This window comes from Phocoena phocoena, chromosome X, assembly GCF_963924675.1.
Source record: "Phocoena phocoena chromosome X, mPhoPho1.1, whole genome shotgun sequence".
Taxonomy (NCBI): domain Eukaryota; kingdom Metazoa; phylum Chordata; class Mammalia; order Artiodactyla; family Phocoenidae; genus Phocoena; species Phocoena phocoena.
The window spans coordinates 113,342,465-113,366,825 of record NC_089240.1 but is presented as its reverse complement, the minus strand read 5'-3'; the positions used below and the strand labels follow the sequence as shown (position 1 = coordinate 113,366,825).

The window sequence follows — 24,361 nt, the reverse complement described above, 5'->3', positions numbered from 1 at the left end:
CTCCCCCTACATTCTCCCTCACAGAGAAAACAGACCTGATAGGAACCACTTATCCTCTTCCTTCTCTCCTATTACAGTGGAAAGGACCTCCTTATCACAGGGCAATTGTTCCACTTGTGCACTGAATCCTCCTTCTTGTACCTTCAATCTCTTCTCGTTCATTGGATCCTTTCTTGTAAGCATTAACAACTAATCCCCCCCCCCCCACCAAAAAAAAGGCCAACGAAGTGAAAGAAACCAATCTGAAAAGGCTACATACTGTATGATTCCAACTATATGACATTCTGGAAAAGGCAAAAGTATGGAGATGGTAAAGAGATTCTCAAATTTAATATTTCAAAGCACAGTTCATGTTATATCAAGCTAACATGACAGACTGAATTACATAGTATTTATCGTTTTAAGTATTAGCAAAGTAGGCACTGAGCCACAAATGGCAAAAACGATCAAGAAATCGCCAAAGGTATCGATTCCTCTTTGCTGTATAGATTAGTGCCATACAATTCTCAAAGACAGTCCCTGAAATACAATCCTATAAACCCCCAACATAAATTACAATCATAAAGTAGAATATGTTTCCCATTAGAATAATGAAATAATTGGAAGCTCTGTTTCTGACAAAGCATTCAATATCTAATAAATTCAAGCTAGATGAATGTGATAAAAGTCAAAATTCAATAAACAGGAACTCTGTCATACTTTTAAACTGTAATATTATCCTTTCAAGTTCTACAAGATGAGTATAAACATACTACATGTGTCAATAATACAAGGAACCCAAATGTGCTGCCAAACTATACACTGAACCCAAAATTCAAATCAGTCGTATCACAAATTTGAATTGTAGTATTCCTGCCAGCTATATTGAAAGAAAAGTCCTCTTGGGACTTCCCTGGCAGGCCAGTGGTTAAGATTTCACCTTCCAATGCAGGGGATGCAGGTTTGATCCCTGGTCGGGGAACTAAGATCCCACATTCCTCAGGGCCAAAAAACCAAAAGAGAAAACAGAAGCAATATTGTAAAAAATTCAATAAAGACTTTAAAAGTGGTCCACATGAAAAAATCTTTAAAAAAACGGAAAGCTCTCCTGAAAAGCATGAATTTAGATCTTCCTCATTAAAAAGTTTCTCAAAGCAAAAAGGTGGTCAAAATTATTTTTATGTAGTCTGCACTGACATATCTCTACCACTAGATGGTACTATCAGCCTCAGAAACTGAGGGAATAAAAGGGGAGATGACTATATTAATCATTGTTGCCACCCTCAAATATCCTGCCCCAGTATGCTGACACACTTGTATTCGTCAGATTATTAAGTCTCAATCCTTGCCTTTTCATATATGCTCACTACAATTGTGAAGAGAATCAAATAAATCCGCTGTTAAAACCTGAAGCAATGAAAGGTGGGAAAGCTTACTCTTAACCTTTCACGAAAGGTTTTTCAATTCAATTACAGAATTAAGTGAGGAAAAAACTGAAGGAAAACACTATAAAGTTTATCAGTTGTACTTTATCACCTCAAAAACATTCTGTTCTTATTATTTGTCCAATATGTTTACCTTAATGACAAGTTTTTGCTAAACACTGAATTTTTAACCAGCACTTCTAAAGTATTTAGACTAATCTGGTCCTGAAGGGGAAACAATACTATTTTGAATTATAAAACCAAGATCTAAGAGATCAAAAAAGGGCCACAAATTTTAATATGCTAACACTGATAACTAAGTAAGTCTTTATAAAAGCAACAACTTCCTAAAACAACAGGCTCAAACCATTCTTAATTCTAAGCAACACGTTCTCAGAAGCTAACAAAAACTTTAAAGATCTCTAATCTAAATGGAAGGATAGAACAATCTCAGATTAAATCTAAGCCTTTTTATATTGCTAGTAAAAGTATCAAAACCGTCTGTTTGGAAAGGTTTGAAACAAGTCAGAATTCAATTTGAGAACTTTCCCATACCTTTTAAAGACCAACTACAGCTTGGCTAACTATACATGAACATGACTATCCTGGTTTTGTATAAATTTAAGTGGAAATAAACTATAAAACAATTTTAAAACTTTGTATTTTAAAAGTGATTACCTCTTATGAACATGTCTGTATTAAGAAAAAGAAGTACTACAATGGGAATAAAAATTTAACAGAAAGCCTGTCTATCACAAAATGCACTAGTATCCCCAGTTCACGTTTTCTTTATCTGACAGTAGCAAGGTTTCTAATTATTACCTTTACAATCTACTAACATCCTAACCTGAACACAGAAATCTGTAACCACTAGCATCATTTCCCCCTAAAGATAAATACATTCTCAACATACTCTTCGTAAGAATTTTGGGGTAAAAGTTTTCTTAAAAATTCAGATCTTTTTCACTATGTACATTAGTTTATCTGAATGCTTCTCTCTCTTTTTTCCCCCTCATAATGGTTCACTCCTAACTTGAATAATTTTTATAGGGCTTAAACTTAAAAGCGAACAGAACGTGTTCTCTATACTTAAATATCTTAGTTATAAATCTTAATAATAGGAATAAAAAGGGAATTAATTTACAGATATAATAAAACTGCTCTCAAAAGGCTTTGAATCTCTGTAGGAACTGGGTTAAGCATTCTATTTTTTTTAATTGAAGTATAGATGATTTACAATGTTGTGAAAAATATGGAACGCTTCACGAATTTGCGTGTCATCCTCGCACAGGGGCCATGCTAATCTTCTCTGTATCGTTCCAATATTAGTATATGTGCTACTGAAGAAAGCACCCGAATGCTTTTAATTCTTCAAAATGTATTCAATATTGAGATATGTCTTGTGGTAAAAGTCAATATAGTATAATTCACTCATATTTTACTCAAATTTCCTCTTGAAATTGAGAAGTGGCTGAATAACGTACCTTCAGAGTTATGTGCAGTTTTCTTGTGTTTTCGGCAATAAACCCTACAAAAAATGAAGAAATTAAAAGTAAACAAACCAAATTCATTTTTCAAATTAAGAATGAGCAGTACACTTCACCCCATTCACAAGCTGGATTCCAAAAACCTTATCATTAAACTTTCTATGCCATTTCTCTAAGCATTAAATTCCCTACCAAAAACACCCTTTACGATGATGATGAAATGCTTTGAAATGGGAACAAATTTTTACAAAGGCCTAAAGAAAGTATGACTGTTTTAAAAAAACTGAAAGAGAAGTTAAATAATTACATGTAAATTCCTTGTGAAGGTTTCTCTCGTATCTGAGCTTTATCATGCAATGCACAGTGGTAGTGGTATGTCCTGTGACATGTTTTCACATCACAACCAATTGTAGCTCCAGGACAATGGCACAAAGAACACATCTACAGGAAAACAATAAAATAATATTATTAGTGTGTGATTTTGCTATGGCTATGAAATCAGGTTAGAGGCATATCAAATCTCTGTCAAGGAAAACAAATTGGTTATTGAAAAGTTCTGTAACTAATAATGCTACTTTTCTTGTTTTCTCACCTAGAAATAATTCAAATCAAATTCTACTGGGAGTATTTTTTCCCATGTTAAACTATGACAAAATTAATGGAATATTATTAATATCTATTGGTTCATTGTGGTTAAGAGAAAATCTGAAATGTTGCAAATCAGGAATGTAAGCTGTAGACCTTTTCACAATCCAGATCTTCCTGGAAATGAGTAACTGGAGAAAATGGCTCATTCCAGAAAAAATTTTCTTTCACATTTCCACTTATCAATGAGAATTTTTAGAAAAAAACTCACATACTATTTGGGAACCTGGTAAAATCAATTTCAAGTGAGGGAAGGAGAGAAGATAAAAGCATTAGGTAGATTTTCAAATACCTCGAGCCCTAAAAATATTTTGTGATGTCAAACTGATTGTGAAAACATGCTCATCTATTTTAATTTAATCTGCTACTTACCTCTCACATTATGAATTCAAGGAAGTAGATAAAACAGATTCTTTCAAGATATTTTAATACACCTTACCTTCTGACTTTATTGGATAATTCATACTGTTTAACTAGCTCATGTCTAAATTTAGAAACAAATTCTTTAAGAAAAGTACATAACAATGACTGTTAGTGGTTTTGATTAACATATCATAGTATACTGTACTGAGTGGACTTTTAATCAGGCTGTCTCCTAAGCTATAAATGCCATGCAAAAATAAATTCACAGTAAGGTAAATCTTAAAATCTGTTCATTTGTTTCTTTGCTGCTAGATGCCTCATTTGGAACTGTTCTCCTTCCTCTTGATTAATTTTAACATAAAGAACATCCTAATTTTTGCATTACTTGGCTCCTAAGCAATTTTAGTGTACCAAGAGGCTAATGTAAATTCTAATAAATTGCCTTACATTTCTCTAAGCAAGTCAAACACTCAACCTCTCATTCAAGCTATCATTTAAAAAAGACTCCTATGTAAGTCAGAAACAAACATTCTCAATACAGGTACTTCCCAGAAAACATGATGGCCAGTGCCCATTATTAATGCGAAAGAAATACACCACTTCCTTAAATAAATATAGAAACTTCAAAGCAATACTGTAAAAAGAAACACTGCCAAATTATCAAGCAGGGAAAGCTGTTAAATGCTTTTGGGTGGCTTATAAATTCTTGAGGAGGTGGAGCATTTCTACTACAACTTATTTACGAGGTTCTATTATTTTGGTAAATTATACTTCTCATCAAAAAAACCATAGACTTACAGAAATTGTGGAAAAAACGAAGAGCACAACGAAAATTAAAAGATCACTCATACTCACCAAGTGTAGACACCATTACAGTGTTGCCATGCTTACGTGAAAGTATTTTTCTATGTAATTTTGTACATACTGTCACTTGGTTTTTAATTTAATAAATTTAACATTACCATTACTTCATTAAGAACTGTACTGCAAGTAGCTCATTTTGAAATTACATCGAAAATGTGTTTGCATGGGTACATTCTGAAAAAAATTATTGAGTTCAATGAGCAAGCAAAAATAAAAGGAGAGGTACTGTTAAAAATCCTGTAGAGGCTCGGCACTGGCAAACACAGTGAGATGGGCACTCTCAGATACTGCTGGAAATTGGCATACTCTCTGGACAGCAACTTGCCTTATTTATCTTAGAACTTATTAAAAGTTTATACTCTCTGACCCAGTAATTTTCCTTGAATTAATCTAGTCTACAAAATAAATCATACTTAAACGATTTATATGCAGTCATGTTCACTGCAGAGTTGGAATAGCCCAAAATGTAAAACCACCTGTGGAAAACAACCACTGAAAAATGTTTAAATAAATTACAGTACAACCATATGTAGGAATGTTCTTTACTCTTTTCAAAAACATTTTAATGGCATGGGAAAGGGTTTATGTATATCATTAAGTGAAAAAATAAAGCAGGATACAGAGTTAGGTATGCTAATTATGTTTACAACATATACTCTGAAAATAGGTGGAAGTAAACATAGCAAAATGCTGAGTGACTATCTGTGTGTGATTGGTTTTCTTCTTCATCATTTCATATATTTTCTGATTTTTCTACAAAGGGGAAATTACAAAAAATTATTTAAAAACCATTGGAAATACTCTAGCAAATGATTTCAATACCCATCTCTCAGTTTACTGAGAATAAGAAGGAAACCAAATGCCCAAAATATATCAAAATGTGTTTTGGCTGGTTATAAATTCAAATCTGCCCAAAGTAGAACCAGTTAACTACAGCAACTCAGAACAAATAAAAATTTTTTAAGTGAGAAAAAGCTTATTCTCACTTTTATTTTGTCAGTTTATCTCAAGGAAGAAAAGAAAGAGGAAGATATCCCAATAAAAATGTTTTCAGAGAGTGGAAGATTCTTCTCAAGGCTAGGAGTAGGAATTTTTCTTAATTAGAATTCACAGGATCTATTTTATGCAGCATTCATACACAAGCAGGTATTTCTGCTTGTATATGAAATTCTGGCAAAGTACTAAGAAAATACCAAAAAAGTGTCCATAATAAAACTAAATATAAAATGTATATCTGCTTGTGTACCTATGAATACAGAATGGGAACACTACTGTGTTCAAGACATCACTAGTATATTGCAACACCTGAAATAATTCTTTTTACTTGAACGCCTATGGGACTTAAGATAGAGTATTCATTTTGGCTCTTACCATTTTACTTCCTTGTATGACTAATTTATCTTTATAAATGTATAGACTTTATCCGTCAAGTGCTTCTAGAACGAGTTTTTTGGAAGACAAACACTGTGACTTACCATGTAGTACTCAATTATAGAGAATGAGAAGGAAACCAAATGTCCAAAATATATCAAAACGTGTTTTGGCTGGTTATAAATTCAAATCTGCCCAAAGTATAACCAGTTAACTACAGAAACTCAGGTTACTCTGTTATTGAAGATTTTAATATCATATGGCATATTTTTTTCTCATTCACGTTTCTAATACCTGCAGACTTGACATAATTATCTTAAAATACATCTAAAAATATTTTAAAAGTCTGATTTGGAAAGGTGGAATTGCGAACAATCCAATTGAAGGGACACAGAATGAGGAGAGAGAATCAAGAAGAGATAAAAAGAAAATTAAAGAAGTTGAGAAAATATAGGTGGCTAGTATACTTTTCTTTAAAAAAAAAGTATTATGGAAAATAAAACAAAGAGGACTTCTATCGAAAAAGAAGTAGAATAATAGGAAAACGGGCCCCCCTGACACAGCAAGGCACCAGTTGGTTGGACCTGAGTGATGTTATCCTGTATCCCTCTTTACACAAAACATTTATTTGCCCTCCAATCTGTCACAGGCCCTACTGGGCCCTCAGCAGAACGAGTGTCATGCTTGCACTGTAGCCAGGTTGCTCTCCATGTGGGCAAATCAAAGTTAATCTGACAGGAACACATTTCTCAAGGACAATGGCGGACTTCCTCCTCCCTGAAAAAAGGTCTGTCCCACATATCAAATATTCTGTTGAAGGCCAACTTCCTTTCTTCAATATAGGTATAAACGTCAATTCTCAGCTTATCCTGCCTATACCCTGATTTCAAGTTCTTTAAATAGAGGTGAAATTTTCTTTGTTGTTAATGATTTTTCTTTTACTTTTATTCCTCTATTCGGTTTGCTACCTAGTAGACCTAATAAATTTCAAAAATCAATTACTTCTTCCAAAATGGGGAGATTAGAAAAAGAGACTCTTATAGATGTTTGCATATCATACTATCTTTTTAAAAAATGTTAATAAAATTATATATATTTAGGATGTACACCATGTTTTAATATACATATACATAGTGAAATGATTACTAGAGTTGAGCTAATTAACATATCCATCTCTTCATATAATTGCCATTTTTTTAGTGCATGTGGTACAAGCACCAGAAATCCACTCTCAACAAATTTCCAGGATACCATAGGGTATTATTAACTACGGTCATCATGCTGTACAGAAGATCTCTAGACTTATTTATCCTACATAACTGCAACTTTGTACCTTTTGACAAACATCTCCCATTTCCCCCACCCCTCCTGCCCCTGGTAACCAGGGTTCTACTGTCTGTGAAGCTTTACTATGTTAAGATTAAGTTGTGCCCCACAAGCAGAGTCTCAAGGAGCTGATCCACAGACGAAAGAGGAACTAAGTCACGCATGAGAGGAGACAAACGGAACTGAAAGGACTATGACTTAGCTAAAGTCCCACAGAAGACAGAGGCTGGGACATACCTGCTCCTCAGTCAACTGAAATAGGCCAGGACTGAAATTCACTTTGCAAAAGGAAGAAGTCTTAAGTAATAAAAGGAAAAATACTGCTTTCTTAGTTGCTATGGGGGAAGCTCAGGGAAAACTCAACTAAGACCACAGACAGAGACAAGGCAAAACAAATGAGATTGCCAACTTCTAGGACAGGCAGAAAAGAGAAGGCTCTTGGGGAAAAGCTCTAAGTCTTAGCTTGCTCAGCTTAACTGCTGTATATCTACTATGCATGTCAGTAACTGACCACCAGTGTATAAATATAAATTCTCACAGCCAAGTACTTACTACTCTCAAGATACCTGCTGCAAGAAAACTGCTACAAATGCACAGAGAATGAAAGAGGTTTCAAAAAAAAAAAGTCTGTAGGAAAAAAAAACAAAAGCAAAACAAAGAAAAATCAGAGGGACTTCCCTGGTGGTCCAGTGGTTAAGACTTCGCCTTCCAATGCAGGGGGTGCGGATTCCATCCCCGGTTGGGGAGCTAAGATCCCACATGCCTCGGGGCCAAAAACATAAAACAGAAGCAATATTGTAGCAAATTCAATAGACTTTAAAAATGGTCCAGGTCAAAAAATCTTTTTAAAAAAAGCACTTGGGAGTTGGGAATAGGGTACCTAGGATATTTTCACAGGAGAAACGAGACAAAAATAAAGTGAGAGTAGTTCACCTTACACTGGTGTTTGTTATTCTGTGTTATTTTTAATAACAGAAAACACTACCTCCAGTTAAAACTAGAATGGAGGACAGTGCGGTTGGGGCAAGTTTTCAGAGCTGCCTAAAAAATGCTCCTAACTCCAGGTTCATTACTTTATATAGAGTAATACCTCACATATCCAACACAGTCAGAAAACAGAGTAACCTCTGAATTATCTGGTTAGCATATGCTGTCCACTTGATTTGTTAAAAAGCCCTAAAAAAAATTACCACTGCCCGGAAAGGTGGAACATGAACTCATAACTGTTTCTGGTTTATCCTACAGCTACAATTAAAAAATATATATATACAGCATTTTGAAGAAGGTCTCAAAAAATACAAACTTAATAAAATATTCTTAATAAGGGTTATATAATAAAATAATTAGGTCTAAGTAGAAAGCTAGAAAGCAAAAATGAAATCTGAAAGCTGTCAAAGTCACTGAAAAGTGACTTGATAGATTAGGACCTTAAATTCCAAGTGCTTCTAAAAAACAGGGCTACTGAAAAGCACTTGTTTTTTACTAAAGTAATAGATAATTCTAAGCAGTTACTGAATAAATAATTTCAGAAGTCTTTTGGAAATCAGAGGGCAAGTAAGCCTGTCAAGCTCTTACTTAACCTAGTCTCCTGACCTAGCTCTCAATATCACATACTCCAACTCCATCCAACTTTATGAATCATCATTATGAGGAATATAAAATTATCTTATCGGAGCTTTTGAAGTTTGTTTTATTCATCTGAAAGATTCAGGGTTTTTCTGAGCTCAGATCTTTTTGTTTAAGCTCTTCTAAGATGTAGGTCTTTCAGGCTGAGGGTACTCTAAAGTGCCACGCTGCTTACTATACTTAATCTGTGAAGAACACCAACTACAATCCATGCTCAAATAAGTACCAAGACATCCCCCCAAAACCAGACATAGATTATTTTATACTACTGGTTTGGGTTCTCTTCCATTAGCACAAATAAGCGAGAAGTGATTATATAATGACATAAATTTACAGTATTCTCAATTACAAAGAAGTACCAATATTCAATGAAGGCAAAGGAAAAAAATTTGTGAATTTTTAAAAAATTAATTTATTCAGTAATAGTCAAAGACCTGATTTTCTCCATCATTAGATCTGAAGTTTCTCTTTGGCCTCACATTCATTCTCCTTAATCACCTCCAAAGTAAAACAAAGTTCATTTTATATAAACGACAGGTAAAGTATCTGCGCACATTTAAATTAATCTGCATGCCATAATGAGCTTTCAAAAAATTCACACTTACACGAATACATTCATGATGCATGTACACTTAGTTACACAGATGACAACGAAGCCAGTGAACAAATCTTCAGGAAAAAATGTACCTGTTTTCCCCCCAAAATACTGTAAGGCAAGGATCCTGCAAGCCCAATTCGGCCCATCACCTGTTTTCATAAAGTTTTACTGACACACAGACATGTTCACTTCTTTGTGTATAGTCTGTGACCGCAACTGAAACAATATGGCTAGCAAAGCCTTAAATATTTATTATCTGATCCTTTACACAAAGTGTCCCAACCCCTGTCCTAAGGCAATGGTCCGTAACGGAGAATGTTCATCAAAAATCACTTGGGAATATTTTTCAGAAAATACCTATCTGCAACCCACCCACACCCCTTTCTGGTTTAATAGTTGGTTAAGTACCAGTGCTCTAAGGATTTGGTAGCACCATTAATTACCTGGCATCTTCTGCTTCTTTGTATGTAGTAAGCAGTGGTTGCGTTCTATACACTTTGGGTGCTCCATTTTACCCTTACTGAATGCCAAATAAGCCACACACACTCTACTTTAAATAGCACTGGCATTTAATATTCATTTAATACTTGTCAAAAGTACTTCCTCCTCCTTGAAACTCTTCCCCCTTTGAGTTCTACAGCATCATTTTCCCAGTGGAACACACTTCAAATGTCACTTTCTATGAAGTCTTTTGACTTCTCAGGTAAAATTAATTATGGTCTTCTCTCCCAGCTCCCCTGTGGCATTCTTTACATACTTCTAAGGCTAAAGTACATTTATTCATGATTGCATACAAAGTGTCTAGCATTGTGCTTGGTACAAAGTAGGCACCCAATTAAGTGTCTGATAAATGGACAGACAGATGATTTCTAGAATCTAGATGGAGGCCTTGACGAATACAATGCCTGAGGAAAACAACAAAAATTTAACACCCTACTGGTAGAGTGAAGGTTGAAGAAACATGAAAACACCCTTGTTTGAGGCATACACAGCTCTCCACCATCCTGAACAAATAACCAACCTGATTTTTCCCTCTAGATTTCTCTCCTTCCTCTTCAAACTGCTAGAGCTGCAAACAACACTAAAACACTGATTAACCAAAACACAGGAATTTTATGCTTATACTATTACTTCCGTGGTCAGTTTACACCTAGCCCATTATTTAAGCTTCACACTATCATCCAATTGAAGCCCTTCCCTCCTTCAAATTCAGCCAACAGTTAATGAGTGCCCACTTACTGAGCACAAATGATACGCCAAGCATCATGCTAAGTGTTTTCCATGCATTTCCCCCACTTAATCCTATGCTGGGCAAAGAAAATACAGTCTGCTCTCCCAGAGTTCACAACACAGTGGAGAAGAATGGCTTGCGCACGTGTAACAAATACAATGCATATTGTTAAACTCTATGACAGAGGTGAAGGTTGAGTTAGACTCAAAAACAGACAGAAGTTCTGAGAGGCAGCTAGGAGATGAATAACATCTGTACATGCACAGATATGGGGACAAGCAGAGGATACTTGGGAAACCGAGAGGAGAGGGGATGACATTAGGAATGGAAAAAGTGGGTTAAGGTACGGCTTCTGAAGGGCAGATATTATTTTGTAGGCAGTAAGGAATCAGTAAAGGTTTGGAGTCAGGAAGTGAGTGATACTAGGTTATAAAAGTAGAGATCAAGTAAATACCAGCAGTATGTTGGAAGGATGGGAAGAGAAAGACTGGATACAGGGTCGCAGTAAGAAAGACAAGAGGGCTGAGACATCCCAGAAGTAGAATCGATGTGACTGATGTGGAAGAAGGAAGAACTGAAGGTAAATGATTCAGAAAGAGAATCTGGTTTCAGGGTAGGGAGATGATAAATACTGGTCGAGTTTAAGATGCCTGCAGGACATCTATGTACAGCAGACAAATATGCTGCCATTATTATACTTCATCCTCCACAATGACTACTGTGTATCACCTGTCTCCTGAAAAATCCTGCTTTACCCCTCCTATCTAAGTTGAAATTCCTGTCTAATGTTTGAAGACCCTGTAATCATCCCACCTTTCTCAATTCTAATCCATTACTGCCAGTCTCAATGACCCATTCTGTTATAGTTAACCTATTTCATGGACTCATCCTTTTTTTTTTTTTAAACTTACCATCTCTAGGAAGTAGTCTTAACCACCTAAATTGGCAAGACCCCTCCCGCACAGAATAAAAAGGTGTATCTGTAAATTGTCATGTATGCAGATTCATGGCATGCCCAATATCTAGATCATGAACTCTCAAAATGAGACACCCTGTTTGGGGTGCCAAGCACTCTACTGGTACTGAGTAAATAAACTAAACACTATGTAAAATTTGTCTTTTTATTTTCAGAGGCTACAAAAGGTATCTTGAGGGCAATAGAGACTTGGCATATTCTTACACAGTATGTATGTAGGATTTTTGTCCCCAAAACAATGATATTAACAGAATATATTAATAGGAGTCTGATTATGTCCTAAATTCAGTACTATTTCCATCTTTATTTGAAAACTTCTAAGCTCTAATCATTACATTTTTTAAGATGTGATTTTTGGTTAGGTAGCTTAAAAGGCAGTCTAGTATAACCTAGAGAGTAAGAGTTCTGGCTTTGGAGTTAACTGGCCCTGGATTCAAATTCCAGCTCTGCCACTTACTAGCTATATGACCACAGTCAGGTTACTTCTCTGAGCCTCAGTTTCCTAATCTGTAAAGTGAGAATGAATACCTTCCTATCTCACAATATGACTGTAAGGATTAAAAAGGTTCATGTATTTAAAGTACTTAGCCCAGCTCCTAGCACATATTAAGTGTTCAATAAATGTTAGCTATTTCTGCTACTGAAAAAAGCAGGAAAAATGTTCAAAGGATTTCTTAAGACATGTGAGTAAAATTTAGTTTGAAAAAGGGAAAGTTAAGGAATGACCTGAGGATAGTCATCAAGTTTATGAAGGACTTTTCATTTTTAATATAGAAAAAACCAAATATTTCCTTTAATGGAAAGAGGCAGACCTAGAATAAATGACTCTAACTTAAGTGAGATACTTGAGTTATACAGGAGGATGAATTTCACAACTGTGAAGAGTGTTATATAATACTGGTCCTGTTTCAGGTTGCTTGGGTAGACTCACAATTTCTTGATATATTTAAAATAAAATAGACAAAAAAATCTATGTTACATGGCTTTTAGGTAATCTTGCCTAAGGGGAAGGAAAGTGAACTAAATGGCCTCTCAACTCCTTCTGTTCCTAGAGTCTGTGATATATGTGACATAGGTACCAATTTTAACAGTAACTATCTGATGTGGATACTCTTTTTCTTTTCTTTTCCTTTTTTTTTTTTTTTTTTTTTTGGTGGGATCTTAGTTCCCTGACCAGGGATCGAACCCTGGTCCCAGCAGTGAAAGTGCCGAGTCCTAACCACTGGACTGCCAGGGAATTCCCCCGATGTAGATACTCTTAATGGTCTCACCACCTAGTTTCATCCAGCAAGAGAGTATGTTCTTCAAATATACTCAAGTGTCTCCTTAAACAAAATGAAAACAGCAACGATAACTCATAATCTTACTTGGAAATTTGCATTTCTTGGCTAGATGGCTGGAGAATAAGCGTAGATGGTACAGATGTGGTGTCTCCACATATGAATTCAAGAGGAACTAGAAACCATTCTGGAAAAAAAAAATCTGTCTTAATTGCAAAAACAGAGTCTCAAATTATAAAAACCTTAGTAGGCTGGCAAATGTCTCCTGGTCCATCTTGGTGCTTAAAGGTGATGTAAAAGAGATGAATACGTTCGTGCGGAATGGCTTTCCTCCCTGATCCTTGTGGCTGACATGAAAATCTTGGAAAATGGCCTATGGCAGCAAGAACACACTTGCCACCCATACATACCTCCTGCTCTACTGTGAATTCCCATCCTCTCAAGACTCTGACCCATCTGGCCGCCTGTACACTTTCACCTCAAACCCCAGACTCTTCTCTTTATACTTTTCTTTGGGGCAAGTGAGAACCTCTGGAGCCAGCACGAGATACAGACTGGAACCTGCCTTAAAAGCACCCATGGACCAGCACTCCTGTTTTTCATTATTTTCAACGGGAATTCATGACCCACTTTTCACCTAAAATCTAGATGAACAGGAGCCAGGGCAGACTCACAGGATAAAATGCCTTAAAAAGTCAATTATGGAAACTGATTATCTAGTTTACACGTAGCTTACCTACTTACATGAAACTCTTCACTTTTTTTCTCCCTTTCTATTTGATTTATGGCCCTTTTATTGCTTAGACAAATCTACAAAGGGAAAAGTAAATAAGAAAACCAAAATCTGGAATTTTGGTTACTTGATAGCACTTCACATAAAAATGATGTAATGGAAGGGACAAAACTAAAGGTTAAAAGGCGACTTAAAAATTATTTCAAAATTAAACATACAAATGCTACTCCAGTCCTAGCCCCTATGTAAATTATTTAAATTCTGACATTTTAAGAGAAGGAAAGGGAGCAAAATTATATACCTGGCTCAAAAGTTCTCTCCTTCTGCCACTATTCCTCAATGCTGGATGCCCACAGCCTCAAAATGGCTACAAAACACCTTTCCTAAGGGAATTCCCTGGTGGTCCACTAGCTAAAACTCCATGCTTTCACTGCCAAGGGCGCAGGTTCAATCCCTGGTCGGGGAACTAAGATCCCACGAGTCATGCGGCATGGCCAAAAAAGAAAAGAAAAAAGAAAAAACCCACCTTTCCTAAGGTAACTCTTTATATCTCTTATAGCACTCTTTAGTTATGCAACATCACTGTTTAGTAAGCAGTGATACAGCATTATCCGTTTACTGTTGGCGACTTGTCCTAAGTTATATAATGTGTCAATGGCAGTTATTTAAAAACAGGCCTCATGAATTCCCAGCCCAGCATCCTTTTCATTAGCCTACAACAATATTAGCAGGATCTTATTATTACTTACGAACAATAACTACAACAGGGGCTACCATTTATCAAGTCTTAACCATGTACCAGGTACCATGCTAAATCCTGTATCGTCTCTTTTTTGATTCTCACAATATCCCTGGAAGGCAAGTACTACCGTTATCTCCTTTTGGCAGGCGAAGAAAACATGGTGTAGAGAAGTAAATCAACTTGCCCAGGGTCACCCAGCTAGTTAGTTACTAAAGCTTGTGGTCTTAACCTCCAATACTGTCCTACTCCCTAGATCAAGGAACAAGCTTAGTTATTTATAACTCACTACACTTGGGCAAAAAAATTAACTCCCTACACCATACCATTAAAAATTAATCAAAACCATTTATAATAGTGAAATCTGTACAAAGTTCTGATGCTTTCTGCACAAACAGGTACAAATATATTAAATCTCCATTGAATTCAGCAATACTGCCAGATGTATGCTGCTGCTTCACATAAAACTAGGCACTGCATTTGTTAATAACAGTAACATCAGGGACCAAAACTGCTCCTGTTCTGACGAGAGCAGCCATGTCAAATAACAAAAATGCTAACAAGTCAGGATGTAGATGCATTTTCCAGGAATATTCATAATGCCAAGGAATAAATAATGGGGTGATAAGGGTTACAGTACAACTAGCTTCAAGTAAATAGTATTCTTTCTTTGTACCCAAAGTTGTTTTTAAGGACTAGGAAATAAAAACATAACTGCTCTGGTTCTCAAAACTCAGCAAGCCACAGTAACATGAAGAAATCTAAAACCACCAAATTAAAAAAAAACGCATTTTTAAAAAAATGCAGCACTCTATTGCTATCTACAGTTTTGAGGGTGGGGAATATAAACATTTTCACAGTTAAGGTCTCACTACAACAAAAACTGTCTGACCTCTGAATTCCCATTTGTGCCAATACTGATTCTAGGGTTTGAGACTATTTATATCCTTAAAACAAATCTCAAATGTTATCTTTGAACTTCTTCATATTGCTTTTCTTTTTCTTTTTTTAACTAATACTAGAAAACTGACTACTTTTCAAAATAGATTATTCCTGACATCAAAATGATAGCCCCCGGGCTTCCCTGGTGGCGCAGTGGTTGAGAGTCCGCCTGCCGATGCAGGGGACACGGGTTCATGCCCGGGTCCGAGAAGATCCCACATGCCGCGGAGCGGCTGGGCCCGTGAGCCATGGCCGCTGAGCCCGCGTGTCCGGAGCCTGTGCTCCACAACGGGAGAGGCCACAACAGTGAGAGGCCCATGTACCACAAAAAAAAAAAAAAAAAAAAAAGATAGCCCCCCCTTTCCCATTAGATTCTTTACGAAATATGAGATTACTTAGTGCCTAAGAACATAGATATATGTTCCGCCAAACCCATCTTTAAAATAATGAAACACTTGATAGTGTAGCTACTGAAGGTACATTTACAGATGTAATTTCAATAAAGAGCTCAGAGGAGAAAAATAACCAAATGAGAAGACACTGTCTCAATGTAAAGCATAATGTATTAAATAGCAACAGAGACGACACTACCTCTCCAACAGAGCAATACAGTATCTTGCCAAACTGGTTACTTGGTAGTGAAGACAACTGTAGGAACATTACACTTAGCACAGCTTCAGAAAAACTGTAAGATTCACCAAAAGTTATCCAAAGTCAGAAATGCTGTGTTGTATAGCTGAACCATGGTAAAATACGTTGTGCAGCAACTACTAACATTTTCCTGTTGAAAGGGTTCTGTCATCTTCATTTGTAATGATCACAATTACTTTATTAAGGGGAAATGAAAACATTTCAGAATTTTAATTATCAAAATATACGTGAATGAAGACTTTAACACATGAAACATTCAAATTAAGCAAACTGCTTGTTTTGTAAGTCAACATGGCCTCCAAGAAGATTTTAATTCTTTTTGAAAAGAAAAAAAATGGATAATAAACATATTGATTCACCCCTTTTTCACTGATTAACAAATAAGTTAAACCTAGCCTTGCAATTTGCTGATTTGGGGGAAAAAAATAAGACTGCAATTAAAAAAATTACACTCAGTTAATAACACGATACACTCTAAAATAAGCAATTTCCTCCTTAATGAGCTTAAAGTAAGTTTTATTCTCAAGAGGCAGAAATACCAACTTACCAGCTTCGTGCCTCTTTTAATTTCCTTTTGGACATCTTCAATAGAAAATCCACCAAGACTTTCGTTATCAGAGTGTGATGATACCAAAGCAGATGAAAAGAGCTATAAATTACATTTAAAAAAAATTAAGGTTCATATATAAAGAAATTACAGTGAAACAGTGAATAAGATGCTAAATTTAAAAGGAAATATTCAAGTAAAAATGGCATAGCATTAGGGAGAAACCATTTCTTAGAAGTTTAACTGGTTTTGCTGTTTTGTTTTGTTTAGTAATCAGGAATATTCATTATTAAGATTCTCATGGTTTCACGTCTCTTGGTTGCTGCGGGCATACTTACCATGCACTTATGGTGTGCTGCCACCTTCTGGTTTTCAGATATTAGTAACTGTCCACATTCCTTGTCTCTATTTGACTTACAAAAGCCACATTTGCGCTGTCTTGTAGGCCCTTTTTTCTGTTCAACTGAGCTTGACATGATTTTTAAATTGCCTTTAGAATGCCACTTTATGTCTCAAGAAATGCTACAGAGAATAAGAAGGGCAACAAAATGGTTAATTTTGTTTTAAAAATCAGTTTACACAATAATATAAATTGCTTAATATTTGACCTAGGTCTTAATATATGCATTTAAAAATAGCTATTTAGTATAGACAAATTAATATTCAAACCTCTGTAATTTTAAAAAATGTACAGCATATGCACAAAGATGTTAATGAAGTACTGAGAAAAATCAAACTGCTCTCAAATTAAGGGACATGTGAAATAATTAGAACTATTTCTGCATGGATAAATAAAACACGAACAGTGTATGATATTAAAATAGTCATCTGCTGACATAATTAATGAAAAACATTTTTCATGTATAGCTAGCTAGGTGCCCCTTCAAGGAGACAAAGAATTATACATCTAAGAGCAGAGCAAAAACTAGTAAGAGAACTACACAATATCCAGGGTGAACAGAATTCTATAACTGCACAATTCCTTAAAGCTCACATATTGATAATCCAACAAATGAGAAATGAATTTACATAACCATGACTTTGGAACACTTATTTTTAAAAGTTGAATTATTTTCAAGTTTAAAAAAAATCACGTATACATCTTTATTAGTTTTTGCTATTGTATTCCTTTTGCAAGTAAGGAAAACATTCAGCTTTACACCAGTCTATTCAAAAACGTAGACTTTAGGAACCAATCATTTATAAAAACAACTGTATTATCTGACTCTGAGATTTACTCCAAAAATACGCTTATTAAAGTTACAAACTGACAGTCGTGTTCTAAATGTAGTAACTTTCATACTTTAATTAGTAATACTGTATAAAGAAAGGGAAATTTTTCTGAATGAGCCTTAAATTTAGTCAAATTATAACTATAGGTAGTATAGTCAAACAAAAAAAGGGAAGAAAAGCTCTAACATGGAAGGTTTCAGATTTAGATCATCAATCTCAACATGGATTCTTCAGAAGACTATAAACAAATGTAAAATCAGTTATTTGAATTGTGTAGGTTTCCCAAATCAACATAACTAAGCAGTTCAGGACCCAGGTTACCACAACACACATTACAGTCAATAAAATCTCAAATTTTTGTGTTAACATTTACTAAATTCTTTCCATTCCTCCATACATTTGAACATTTTCAAAATATGTTGAAAAAAATGGACGAACACTACACTGTTTCTTTCTGAGAAGCACTTGCTCACCAACAAGAACAGGAGCAGTTGGAAGCCAGCAAGGTGGTAGCTGCAAACCATTCAGTGCTTTACAATGTAACAATGCAAATACTTAAAACTGAACACGAAGTCACAAAGAAACAGGTCTTCTCAGCAATTTACATCTAGGTTTTCCTCTTTAATGAAACTTCAAAGGCCCTGACAGTCTCTGCATTGATGGGTTTAACAAACTCTTAAGGCTATTTACAATTTTAAATACTTCACTCTTCCAAATGGCATCGGATACTTTACAACAGTACTGTATTCATAGCACTGGCTATAAACCGTGAAACTGATTGAAAACAGGCAGCAAATACTTTTAGGATTAAAGAAAAAAAAAAAAGAACATAACAGAGAAACAAAAGAAACAAAAGGGGAAGTGTGTTTGCATTTGCTCAGGCAAATATGTGTTCAGTTGCTTTATCAAGAATGTAGCTGCCAACATCTTTAGAATTAAATATGCAAAACATCAAAATTCATAAATAGCTCCAGAATTTGCTACTTGAGTTCTAAATTAGCTTTCTTTACTACTGTGCAATGAACAGTAAGCACTCTGAAAGCACTGTAATGTATTCAGCATTTCTCCTGGTCATCCTTGGCCAGCTGAAAGGATGGCACATTATGAATCCAATCTATACAGACGTCTTAATGTGTAATTTCTGTACAACCTTAGCATAAGCTATAAAAACAGCTTAAGACAAAGTAAATTCCTAGATTAGAACATCACTTTTTATTCTTAAAATTAATTCTGAAAATGGTGTCCCCAAAATTCTACCCATATTGAATCCTGCCTCTTTCCATTTATAAACAGGTAAATTTCTCATCCTAATTTTGAGAACCTACTTTTCTAGGTATCAAAGACCCCAAAATCTAAAAGAGAAAAAAAGGTACACTTTATTTTGCATTCAAAAATACTCTAGTGTATTTTTCCTGTAATCAGTTTAAATATAATTTGTAAAGTGAACAGAAACGCACATAAAAGTGCACCAAACCAATTAAAAACTTTCCCCAACGTGCAATGAGTAAATGGATTTTTCCACTAAAATTCAAATAATGCATCTGTGCATATCTTGCTAATTTTTTTTACAGTCTCCTTGTAAAACATGAAGTGGAGAACATCATGGAAACAATGACTCCTAGTAAAAATGTCTTTATCATAAAAATGCAGATTTTTATCTAATGCTGTCACATTTGTGGTCTCTACTTGAGGAGAATAAGGGCATTCCAAGGACCAATATTAAGGGGTTCATAATGATCCATACAGTATATGGCATTTTAATTTTAGTCTAAAAGGTTTTTCAGGGCATGCGGAGATCAAACTTTGATGCTTCCACCCAACAATGAAACCTTTTCCTTAAAAGAAACATAGCATTATGGATAATGTTATAAAGCAGAAATAAAGAGGCAAAGATAACAGCGTGAGAAACATAATTTAAATGTCCGAAAAAATATAAAAACCCGGTTAGGCTGGAGCAATCAGTGCATTTCAGATTTTCCAAGATGCTTTAAAGCACCAAGGTGGAAATAACCTGAAACATCAAGGAGAGCATTCAAGAACCAACTCGAGAGCTCATTCAGTGTCTGATATCTGAAAGACCATTTTCACGGAAAAACAAAACAAAACAAAAACTGCAGTTCCGGAAGATCAAACAATTCCACACGCAAGGAAGTTGAAATATACAGATCAAAATATATAAACATGATCCAAGAAGCAGTATTTCTGTCAGGAAAGTTACACTGGAGAGAAATAAACGAATAAGAGATGAACCGGAAGGGCACCTGAATTTGGTTGCACGATATTATTACATGCTTCGCACTGCTTTTTGCGGTTATTCAAAAGGAAACTAAAGGAATTTTCCAGTTGTTTCAAACCCAAGGGTAGAGAATTTGAACTGTATGAATAAGACCTGATATTACGTAGTAAGCTGATAAAAAGAAAAGGTTTTTCGAAATTAAAGGATTTTTCAACTTCCACGCAGAATATCGAAACGAAGAAATTTCAAAAGAATGCCGTGCTGCTCGTCCATATAATAAAGGATGGTACACATAACGTACCGGAGCCTCTCCGTTATTTATTCCTCAATACACACTAGACTCCAAGATCTCCCTCTAATCAAGCGCTAGATAAACTCGCAAAACTATCTTCCAATAAAGCACTTTAGCAGGTTCCTTTCGGTCGTAAAGTCAGGGTCCCCTAATTGTCCTTTTCCAATCCTCCTGGATCCAGGAAAATATCACCCTACCACTTTCTTTAACCCTCCTCCCGCCAGGAGTTCGCCCTCTAATAGTCTTCGTTTCCTATCTCAGTTTCACCCCTAATTCCCCCCACCCCGGAGTTTTTCCTCATTCCGTAAGGTTACCCTTCTTGCCATCCTAACAATTCTTCCTCTCACTCTTCCCAAACTGGGAGTCTCCCTCCTTCCCAAATATGTCCTAAGCGATGGCAAAGGCTAAAAATTCCCGGTATTTTGTCCTCCTTAAATGTTGCGCCCCCTCCCCCGAAGTCTAGGCTTAAGCCTAACCTCTCCCTTGGCTCCTCCGAAGCACTTTTCTCAGCAGCCTCTCTGCCAAGCGCCTTCAATGAGCGGCGCTTCTGGGGTCCCTGACAATAAAGCGAGACCACCAAGAGTCCCCCTTAACAACGGGCAGGGGCGGCGGCCTGGCCACCGCCATCCTCCTTGTCTTCTCCCGCCGGGCAGAGAATGGGGGGCCCCAAGGTACCGTGGGGACTCACCGGCGGGGCCCAGAGGCGAACGGCAGGGGAGAAGCGCCAATGAGGGGAAAGAGAAAGAACTCGGTCTTGGTTCTCCGGCAGCGCCTGGGAGCGGGGTTCTGTCGCCGGAGGTTGTTTCCTTTCATTCGAGAACAGACGGGCTCGCGGAGCGCCCTTACGTCGCCCCCCTCGCACGCAACGACTCACATAGCGTTAATACGTCTCGAGCGCGCCGCGGGCCCTGATTGGCTGCAGCGAGGAGGCAGCTGAAGCCGTAGAGCCACAACGCATGTGCAGAAGCCACCCCCGGTACGGATCGGGGCGGCAGGCCCCGCCTCCTGCTCGCGCGCGTACCTTCTATTCTCCGGTCCGCCGCTCAGCCAAGTGTTTGGGGGCAGGATCCGAGGAGATAGAGAAAGAGATTCAAAGATATCGCTGTGGGTTGGGCGGAGAAGGGGCTGGGTTGGGACTAGAAACCGTTGGCCAGAGGCCCCGGGTAACCAGTTTTCAACAGTGATTCAAGTGGGTAGGCCTTATCCCTTGCACTTGTTCACCGAGGCCTTTTCATATCCATTATTTCATTGTACTCTCGTGGCATCCCTTTGAGGTCCCCCGTTCTCTCGTTTTACTGCCAGGAAAGACTGAGAAGCTCGTAGTGGAGTCAGTCTGCCTGGATTTCAATCTTTGGGCGAATAATTTTTCATCTCCGTGCCTTAAATTTGTGTCTTTAAAATGGGGATAAAAATAGTATCTCACGGGTTTATTTTGAGGAAGAAATGAGATAATGCCAGTAAACCGTGTATTAGCGTCCCTGGCGTATAACAGGCCCTGTATAAATTCTGAGATTTTTCATAATCAGAAAAGATAAGTGATTTTCTTCATATTTCACACAGGTAAACCTGACACCTAAACTGAGTGCTTTCCTCTGATGTATGAAGCCAGATTGTGTGGGTTTGAATCTCAGCTCCCCCACTTCTAGCTCTATGACCTTGAGCACGTTGCATTACCTCTGTCCCTCAGTTTCAGCACATCCAAAATGGAGATCACAGTGGTGTCCATCTCATAGGATTGTTAAGAGAAATGAGTTAATATATGTAAATCACATAGAATAACGCTTGGGCACATAGTATGCCCTATGTAAGGGTCAGCTTTTGTTATTTTCTACTGGGCTCACAGACTGCTAGCCAGTGGTTTAAAAGAAAAGAAAAGAAGTTCCTAACAAACCAATGAAATTTGAAAGATGCCCTTCAAGTAGCTATTTTTCCTGTAAAAATAAAAGGGGGCGGGGGAAAGCAGTGGATTTTCATTGTTTTGATCCACTGCTGTTTCTATGCTACTTCATCATTCTTTTTATTTTTCACTGCAATGACAACATTAAATTGTAATCCTCAAGGGAACAGTAACCATGTTTGATGTAACCTTGTATCCCATACGAACAGGTACCTAATAAGGGTGGATAAAGCAGCACCCTTAGCCCTTTCACCCAGGCCCTGTACCCTTGAAAGGGAGTGGCTGGAAATTTACATAAGAAGATCCAGAATGTGTATTCCAAATATTCACAGTGTGTTTGAAAACAGGTCCTCCCCCGAGGCCCAGCATCATTTTCCACCAACTTTACACACTTACTGATGTCAGGATGAGACTGAAGATTGTGTAATTGACAAAATTTAGTGCCTGTGCAGTATGTCATCTTTTTAGATTTCTTCACAAATCCCCATATTTTACTCTCTTTTATTCATTCTCTCATCCATGCATTCCTTCTAACAAAATTTGATTGAATAAACATCTGCACAGCTGCTAAGTTCCAAACACAAGAGAGACATAGATCAACCCAATCCCTGACCTTGAGCTCATGGTCTATAAAGGGAGACAGACAAGCAAACAAACACAGTATGATGTGATAAATGCTATATTAGGTGTGTGCCTGGTACAGACATCCTCTATTATGTACAAAGCACTATGCTAAGGTACAATGCAACAGTGAATAAGACACAGCCTTTGCCCTCAACTATTTACAGTCTAACAAGGAAAAGACAAATAGCTACTATAGAGGATGGACTGCAGCACGTGCATTTGCGGTGGAAAGGAAGTGCAGGGAGAGTTCAGGAGAGGAAGAGATCAGTGACTCCAGTTAGTTTCAGGTCCCAGGTCTGGTAGCCAGTTCCAGTTAGCATGACTGATAGATGCAGCCTGTTATTTCAAGGGCTACAGAAAGGAGTCAGATTGTGATAACGTGCTCTTAACAATGCCTGAGGATAGAGCATTGGATCTCTTCATCTCTTATTGATTCACCAGCACACTTCCACCAACACTCTTCCTTTTCCTTTCACTTTTTGCTTCAGGCCCTAGATCCTGCTTTTTTTTTGTACCTCACTCTCAGCAAAGTCTTTAACTTCCTGACTTATTTAGAGTAGGGCCATCTGAGCTAAGCTACTTTATCTTGTACACCCATCCTCTCTGGCTTCCTTCAAGATTCAGAGAGAGAATTGTCCTTTCTGCTTTTTAAATCTAAAGCTGTGGCTTTAATCACATCTTTTCTGTACTCTGGAGGAACTGATTCCCTACTTATTTTCTGCTCCAGCAGCATCAGTTGCCCTGCTCTCATTTACCTTCAGTGCTAGACTCTACCTTCACTGCCAGACTGTGTTCTTTCCCTCCCGTTGCTCTCCCATCACTCATTCGGCAGACATTTGCAGATATTTTCTGTATGCCAGGTATTATGCCAGACATTGGACATTTGAAAAGGAGTAAGACACAGCTCCTGCCTTCAAGGAATTCTCAGTCTAATGAGAAGGAAAAACAGGTATTTCTAATGAGAAAGAAAAACAGAATTTCAGTGCAATAGGTGAAATGCTATAATAGAATTACATACGGCAAAGTTTGGTGGACTCTGTCCAGTGGAGCAGGAAATACATCCCTGGGGAGGAAATGTTTTGAGTTGGGTCTTAAAAAGACAGGTCCAGATCCAGAAAAATCTGGATCCCATCTTCACAACTTTTCTCCGTCTTCATTCTTGATGTCTCTGTTACATTTGACACTTTAGGCCATTTACTTGTTCTGAAACTTTCGCCTTCCTTGTCTTGTAACATGGACTCTGACTCTGGCTCCCTGGCTGCTATTTCAGTCTCTTTTGTAGGTTTCCCTTCTTCTC

The 24,361-nt window shown here is 37.0% G+C and overlaps 1 protein-coding gene and 1 non-coding gene across 3 annotated transcripts in view; both read right to left on the bottom strand.

Moving 5' to 3' along the window:
- Positions 1 to 21,389, bottom strand: part of PHF6 (PHD finger protein 6) — a 50,252-nt gene extending 28,863 nt beyond the window's left edge. Inside the window, exons 1-5 of one of the 2 annotated variants that reach the window (XM_065900779.1) lie at positions 21,232 to 21,389; positions 17,121 to 17,304; positions 16,783 to 16,884; positions 3,198 to 3,331; positions 2,888 to 2,931 (exon numbers count right to left, since the gene is read on the bottom strand). In XM_065900779.1, coding sequence (XP_065756851.1) covers positions 2,888 to 2,931; positions 3,198 to 3,331; positions 16,783 to 16,884; positions 17,121 to 17,258 — 418 coding nt within the window. In that variant the 5' untranslated portion in view covers positions 17,259 to 17,304; positions 21,232 to 21,389. The remainder of the gene's footprint in view (positions 1 to 2,887; positions 2,932 to 3,197; positions 3,332 to 16,782; positions 16,885 to 17,120; positions 17,305 to 21,231) is intronic. The other variant, XM_065900778.1, reaches the window with a different exon arrangement.
- On the bottom strand, positions 2,650 to 2,756 carry LOC136143189 (U6 spliceosomal RNA). The gene has a single exon (XR_010657884.1). It is a non-coding gene; the product is annotated as a U6 spliceosomal RNA (small nuclear RNA).
- Positions 21,390 to 24,361: the final 2,972 nt, after the last annotated feature.